Source organism: Scylla paramamosain, chromosome 20 (genome assembly GCF_035594125.1).
Source record: "Scylla paramamosain isolate STU-SP2022 chromosome 20, ASM3559412v1, whole genome shotgun sequence".
Lineage (NCBI taxonomy): Eukaryota > Metazoa > Arthropoda > Malacostraca > Decapoda > Portunidae > Scylla > Scylla paramamosain.
The window spans coordinates 12,353,995-12,361,494 of NC_087170.1; the positions used below are offsets into that span (position 1 = coordinate 12,353,995).

The 7,500-nt window shown below is 42.1% G+C and overlaps 1 protein-coding gene across 6 annotated transcripts in view; it reads left to right on the forward strand.

The window, feature by feature from the left end:
• Positions 1-5,498, forward strand: part of LOC135110336 (dipeptidase 1-like) — a 155,389-nt gene extending 149,891 nt beyond the window's left edge. For all 6 annotated transcript variants that reach the window (XM_064022578.1, XM_064022577.1, XM_064022575.1 and 3 more), the window contains one exon: positions 4,200-5,498. In XM_064022578.1, coding sequence (XP_063878648.1) covers positions 4,200-4,322 — 123 coding nt within the window. In that variant the 3' untranslated portion in view covers positions 4,323-5,498. The remainder of the gene's footprint in view (positions 1-4,199) is intronic.
• The last annotated feature ends 2,002 nt before the right edge of the window (positions 5,499-7,500 follow it).

Here is a 7,500-nt window from a genome sequence, read left to right on the forward strand (position 1 = left end):
AAACCTCTCTCTCTCTCTCTCTCTCTCTCTCTCTCTCTCTCTCTCTCTCTCTCTCTCTCTCTCTCTCTCTCTCTCTCTCTCTCTCTCTCTCTCTCTCTCTAGTAATGGAAATGAAATATATAAGCAGAAAGCAAAGGAGGAGGAGGAGGAGGAGGAGGAAGAAGAAGAGGAAGGGATTAAGTTGAAAAGCTCAAAGCAAGAAAACAAAAGAAAATAGTACAATACGTATATTGTACTATATTGTACTATAATAGTATAATTCGTATATAACGAAAAAAGAAATTGCACAAGAAAACTAAGTAAAGGTAAGACGAAAAAGGAGAGGAAGAGGAAGAGGGGGAAGGAGAAAGAAGAGCTAAAATCAAGAAAATAAAACGAAGAACATACAGAAATTTAACTGAAAAGAAGAAATCACTAAAGAAAAAAAAGAAGAAACAAGAAAATACAGAAAGAGAAAGGTAAGAAGAAGAACAAAAGAAGAAAAAAAGAAGAAAACAAAGAAGAATAACAGAAGAAAACAAAGAACAACAACAACAAAGCAAGAAGAAGAAGAAGAAGAAGAAGAAGAAGAAGAAGAAGAAGAAGAAGAAGAAGAAGAAGCAGCAGCAGAGGGAGCAGCTATAACAGTACCCCACATCAAGTCAGCGTACCATTGAGTGCACGATGATTCACGAACATAGCACCTCTACTCGTGTTTTTACTGCCGCGCCGCAAGTTCCCGCCGGCGATATTACGTCGTTCTGCTATGTAAATACGACCATAAGGACACGGAGGAGGCTGCCTGGGGAATCTGCTGGGAGGAAGAGCGAAGAGCTTAACGTAAGGCCCCACTGGTGAGGTTATAAGGGTGTGGTGGAAGCTGCTGGGAGGGGGAATCTACCAGGAGGAAGAACAAAGAGCAGTAGATTTGGTTAAGTTAGGTAGTTCAGGTCAGGTTAGGTTACGTTAGCTTAGGTCAGATCAGGTCAAGTCAGGTTAGGTTCAGTTAAGTTAGGTTATAAGGGTGTTGTGGAAGCTACCGGGGAAAACTGCCGGGAGAAAAGATGAAGTGCTTGATACTGTCTGCGTTGGCAATCATATACGAAGATGAATAAATAAATGGATGAATAAATAAATAAATAAAGTGGATAGATACGTGTAGTTTAGTCGATAGTTAAGAGGTAAGTGGAAGAGTGGGAGAGAGTGGAACAGAGTGAGACAGGCAGTTACAAAGAGATGTAATGTAATTTTATACCGTGTGTGTGTGTGTGTGTGTGTGTGTGTGTGTGTGTGTTTTATGTAGCCTTAAACTGTATACGTAGAATATATTGCATTTTTAAGATGTACATGACGAGAGAGAGAGAGAGAGAGAGAGAGAGAGAGAGAGAGAGAGAGAGAGAGAGAGAGAGAGAGAGAGAGAGAGAGAGAGATGTAATATTCTCTCTTTACATCCGGGATTTAAACTTTTAATCTCCTCTCGTTTTCTTCGTCCTTTAAAGTACTGAGAGAGAGAGAGAGAGAGAGAGAGAGAGAGAGAGAGAGAGAGAGAGAGAGAGAGAGAGAGAGAGAGAGAGAGATTCAGTGCATCGGGTGAAACATGGCGGAGCATTTTCTTTCGTTTTAAGGCGGAGTGAATAGAAGTCATTAATTATTCATGAGTAAAGGCATGAATAAATATTAAATGTGATGAATAATATGACCGCACGAGAGAGAGAGAGAGAGAGAGAGAGAGAGAGAGAGAGAGAGAGAGAGAGAGAGAGAGAGAGAGAGAGAGAGAGAGAGGTGAATGCCATGAGCGTTTTCTTGCGTGAATATAGATTACTAGTAAGAATGTAAAGAAATATATTGTAAAAAAGCAAAGAAAAGAAAACACGTAGATATATAATAATAATAATAACAAAAATAAAAGAATCTCTGTCAAACTTTACCGAGAACAACAACAAAAAATACGTAAAAAAAAAAAGTAGATGAAAATAAGGAAGTGATGAAAGGTGTGAAGAGAAAATTAAGATGAAAACTACGGATTTGCAAAACCATTTAAAAATACACTGGGAAGAAGAAAAAAATCAAGAAAAAGAAGAGAATAAAGAGAATAACGACTGAAAAATTGGAGGAAGATAACAATGCAGGAGGAAAAAAAAGAAAACGAAAACTAGAAAAACAGAGAAGGAAAAAAAAAAACAAGATAAATAAGAGAGTAAGGATGAAAAACTGAGGAAGATAACAATGCAGAAGGCATATAAAGAAAAAAAAAACAATTAAAAGTATAGAAAAGAAAAATCAAGATAAAGAAAAAGAAGGGTGAAAAATTGGAGAGAGAGAGAAAGAGAGATAAGGATGCAGAAGACAAAAAAAATATTACTAAACGAGGGAAAAAAAGAACAAGAAAGGGAGAGAACTAAAAAAAGATGTTAAAAGCTTTGTAAATCATGCAGGAGTGAGAAAAAGTCATGGCCCGCCTGACACGAATTTAAACACCCATGGAGAGGAAGAAAAAAGGAGGAGGAGGAGGAGGAAGAAGGAAGGAAGGGAAAAAAAGGAGGGAGCAGCGGTCAGGCAGGGGAAAAGGAAAGGAAGGGCAGGGAAGAGGTGTTAAAGAGAGAGAGAGAGAGAGAGAGAGAGAGAGAGAGAGAGAGAGAGAGAGAGAGAGAGAGAGAGAGAGAGAGAGAGATGAATAGCCCCTCCCCCTCTCTCTCTCTCACACACTTTTTTTTTCCATTGAGAGAAATAGAGAGAGAAGAAAAGATATTCGAGGGAGATAATTTCCTTTCCTAGATCCCTCTCTCTCTCTCTCTCTCTCTCTCTCTCTCTCTCTCTCTCTCTCTCTCTCTCTCTCTCTCTCTCTCTCTCTCTCTCTCTCTCTCTCTCTCTCTCTCTCTCTCTCTCTCTCTCTCTCTCTCTCTCTCTCTCTTTGGATTTAGTGTCTCTTGACGATGTGAAACCTGGAAATCCTGTGCCTTATATATTGCATTAGAAACTCAAGACACGCCGGCTGGGGAAGGAAAAGGAGGAAGAGGAGGAGGAGGAAGGGGAGGAAAAAGAGAGAGAGAGAGAGAGAGAGAGAGAGAGAGAGAGAGAGAGAGAGAGAGAGAGAGAGAGAGAGAATGTGTGTAGGAAGGTTGCATGACAAGACAAGCATACCTAGAAATTTCTCTCTCTCTCTCTCTCTCTCTCTCTCTCTCTCTCTCTCTCTCTCTCTCTCTCTCTCTCTCTCTCTCTCTCTCTCTCTCTCTCCTGTTTCTAGTTACTCTACTTTCTCTTCTTTATATTCATTTCCTTTCAGTTTTCATTCCCTTCCCCTTCTTCCTTTTACGAGTATCTTCTGCACCTCACCCTTGTGTCTTCCTGAAATCTTCCTCCTCTTCTTCCTTTTCCTCCTCTTCCTTCCTTCAATGTTTCTTTCTGTCTTCATTTCCTTTCCCCAATCAATCATTTCCTTAAGTTCACTTCATCACATTAGATTTTCGTCTTCGCTTCCTCTTTTTTCTTACTTTTCTTCTCCTTTCTTCCTTTCTTCCTTCCTTCCTTCCTTCCTCCTCCTTGACTGCATCATTCCCTTCCCCTCATTTCGTTTTCTTTTTCCCCTCATCATTATCCACTCTGTCACTTTTCTTTATTACTTTCACTCCTTATTCCTTCCCTCTCTTCCTCTATCCATCCTTTCATTTTTCCTTTATTTTCATCCCTCTCGTCTTCTATTTCTCTCTCTAACTTCACGCATCTTTCCTCCTCTTCCTGTCGCATCCTTTTTTTCATCTTTCTCCTCTCCCATTTTTTCCCTCTCCTCTAACTTCCTACACTTCTTTTCTCCCCTCTCTCTTCTTCCTGTATCTTCTTTTTTTATTTCTCTCCTCGTTTTCCATTTCTTCCTCTCTTCCTAACTTCCTACAAGTTTTCTTCTTTTCCTCCTACCTCCTCCTCTTCCTCCATTCTCCTTTCCTCCCTAACTTTTCTTCTTTCATATTCTCTCCTAGCTACCCTTTCTTTTCTTCCCTCTTCCCTTTATCTTTATTCCTTCACTCATACTCTGTTTCCTTCTCTCTCTCTCCCACCGTTTCCTTCTTTCCTTCCCTCCTTCCCTCCCTCCTTCATCCTTTCTTCCACACCTATACGCCTGCTGCTTCCTTTTCTTCCTCACCCATCTAGCAAGAGAAGTTATATCTTTCTCCTCTCGCTCCCTCCATCCGCTCCCTCTTCCTCACGTGCTGCCTCTCCCTCAGGTGCGGCGGGAGCTTCAGGAGCAGGGGATGAAGCCCTACGAGGAGGAGATGAGGTCGCAACGCACCGGCGAGGACTACTCATGCTTCTACAGGTTCATAAGGCCTGCTGATGATGGGGAGTAGGCAGCCTGCTGCTGACGGAGGAAAGTCTGGGCCGCCTGCTGCTGACGTAGGGAAGTCTGGGCGGCCTGCTGCTGACGGAGGGGAGTCTGGGCGGCCTGCTACAGACGGAGGGAAGTCTGGGCCGCTTGCTGCTGACGAAGGGAAGTTTGGGCGGCCTGACCTGACCTGCGATAAACTCGTGATCCCTCGTGACTTGCGTGACCAAAACTTAAGTGAAAAATACATATAAATAAAACGAGAAGTGTGGAAATATGTGGCAACAAATGGATAATTATGTGACTAGAAATTTCTTGAAGAAACTCATGGACGCCATTTTGAATGAAGGCGCTGTATGTGTGTGTGTGTGTGTGTGTGTGTGTGTGTGTGTGTGTGTGTGTGTGTGTGTGTGTGTGTGTGTTTTAGTACCGAGTGATGCATGAAAACTTTCAGACAAACAAATGAAACTTACGCAAAGAAAAGAAAAAAATAGAAAGAAACAAGATTCACAGCTCTAGAAAGGAAAAAAAGAAAGAAAAGAAAACTAAAGAAAAAAAGAGAAACAAAGAAAATTTTTAAGGTGAGATGAAAAGAAGACATGACAACGCCAGTCTTCTTCCTCCTCCTCCTCCTCCTCCTCCTCCTCCTCCTCCTCCTCCTCCTCCTCCTCCTCCTCCTCGACTTTGTGCCTCGTCTCTCTTTAAAGCCGTGTGGGCGACGGACTTGGCGTTGAGAAAATTAAAGAGAGCCCCGTTTTAACTCACTCACTCACCTACACTCACTCACTCACTTACTCACTCACTTTCACTCCCATGCACACTTTCTCTCTCTCTCTCTCTCTCTCTCTCTCTCTCTCTCTCTCTCTCTCTCTCTCTCTCTCTCTCTCTCTCTCTCTCTCTCTCTCTCTCTATCTATCTATCTACATATCTATCATTTACTCATTTTCTTAATCATTACCAGCATGAGAGAGAGAGAGAGAGAGAGAGAGAGAGAGAGAGAGAGAGAGAGAGAGAGAGACTTACCTCAAGCAAATACACCAATAAGCAAATAGAAATAAAAATGCTTGGAGCAATATGAGAAAATGATGAAGATTTTTGTCTTTCGTGCAAGTTTAATGAAACGGAGAGAGAGAGAGAGAGAGAGAGAGAGAGAGAGAGAGAGAGAGAGAGAGAGAGAGAGAGAGAGAGAGAGAGAGAGAGAGGAGGAATAAAATATGGAAAGTAAAAAATATATCTTTGAGGAACGGAAAAAAAGGAAGTGGGGGAAAAAAGAGAGAATGGGAGGAAATGAAATCCTCTGAAATTAGAAGGAGGAAAATTTAGACCAAGAAAATTGGACAACTTTAATCCCCTTTGTAAACACGGAGTCTGGATGGAAGCGTGCACACACACACACACACACACACACACACACACACACACACACACACACACACACACACACACACACACACACACACACACACACACACGCGAATCGAAAGAAAGGAGAAGGAATGGAATGAGATAAAACACAAATCACGAGAGAGAGAGAGAGAGAGAGAGAGAGAGAGAGAGAGAGAGAGAGAGAGAGAGAGAGAGAGTGTGTGTGTGTGTGTGTGTGTGTACGTATGTAAATTTATAAGGTGCACGTCAACTGTTACAAGAAACACACTGACAGAAATCAAATTAAAATGAAAACAAAACAATAAAAAAAACAATACAAAAAGAAAAAAAAATACAATAATAACTGACATCATAATAAGTGAACGAAAGAAAATGAAAAAAAAAACATTAAAAGAAACACTTCTGACTCTAAATGAAGTGTTCGAAGCTTCACGAGAAAAAGAAAAAAAAAGAGGCTTCAAAGTAAGTTCGTTCGTTCGTTATGAAGCACATGCTGGCTGAAAGGGTTTGGATTGTGGGGGGAGGGAGTGGGAGAGGGGGGAAGGGAGGGGGAGAGGTGGTGGAACGGTATGTGATAATAATTGCAGTGAACGTGTATGACATCTGTGTGTGTATGAAAGAGTGTTAAATATACTCCTATTGACGCTGCCTGGTTTGAATTCCCTTTGCTTGCTTCGAAACGTTCGGGCGAGGCTTCGGAACAGCAGGGCGTGAGGCTTCGGAACAATGGGCGAGCAGAGCGACGAAGCGAGAGAGGCGAGTGAGTGAGAGGTGGTGCCAAGAGGGAGGACTGCTAATGGAGAATGAAGGTATGTGAGAGAGGTAGAAAAATTGTTATCATAAGGGTTTCTGTTTATCTACCATCATTACTGGTAAGCTACATGCAGAACAACATAAGAATAGAACAAGGCTTTCACCCCATGCACCACTTCACCCCCCTGAGAGAGAGAGAGAGAGAGAGAGAGAGAGAGATGGTAAATTGTCAATCTCTACGGGGTCCGGATAGAGATTGGATATGGGGATTGTCTGGGCACCGGGTTAGTTGCTGAGATTGCCTGCTATTGAAAGGGTGTGTGTGTGTATGTGTGTGTGTGTGTGTGTGTGTGTGTGTAGTAACGGGATGCAGCAGCCACCAGTGAACTCTAAAGCGACGGAAATCATTCACTCATTCGTATTCATGATTTTCGTAAAGGATTGGTCCATTTTGCATATCGGTCCTCCTCCTCCTCCTCGTCCTCTTCCTTATTCTCATCCTCGTCCTAGTCTTCCCTTTGCTTCTACACTTCCTCTTCCTCCTTGTTCTTATTCTAATCCTCATCCTCGTTCTCCCTTTGTTTCTAAACTTTCTCTTTTTTTTCCTCTCTTCCTCCTCCTCTCTGTTTCTTTCTTTTACCTCTTCTCCATTCTTTCTGACCTTTTCCCCCGCCAATCCGTTCTCCATTTCTTCTATTCCTTCTCGTTCATCCGTCTATCATTTCTTCCTCCTCTTTCCTTTATCCCCTCTCTCTATCCATCTCCTCCGTTATCTCTCCTTCCTTTATTCTTCCACCTTCTTCCTCTGATAATCCTTCATCCCTCGTTCTCCCCTTACTCTTCCCCCTCCTCCTCCTCCTGTCAACATTTGGTATTCCTGCTTTTCGCCTCCGCGGTGGAATGAGTGAATGAGGGAACGAGCTGAAGTCCCGATTTCATGTTCCTCTATTCCATGTCCTGAATTTTCGCCCACTTGTTGAGTTCATTCCTGTCACATTCACGTCAACGCTAATCTTGTTATTTTATTTTATTTTTTTTTTTTTTTAGGTCAGTAATGGTTATGT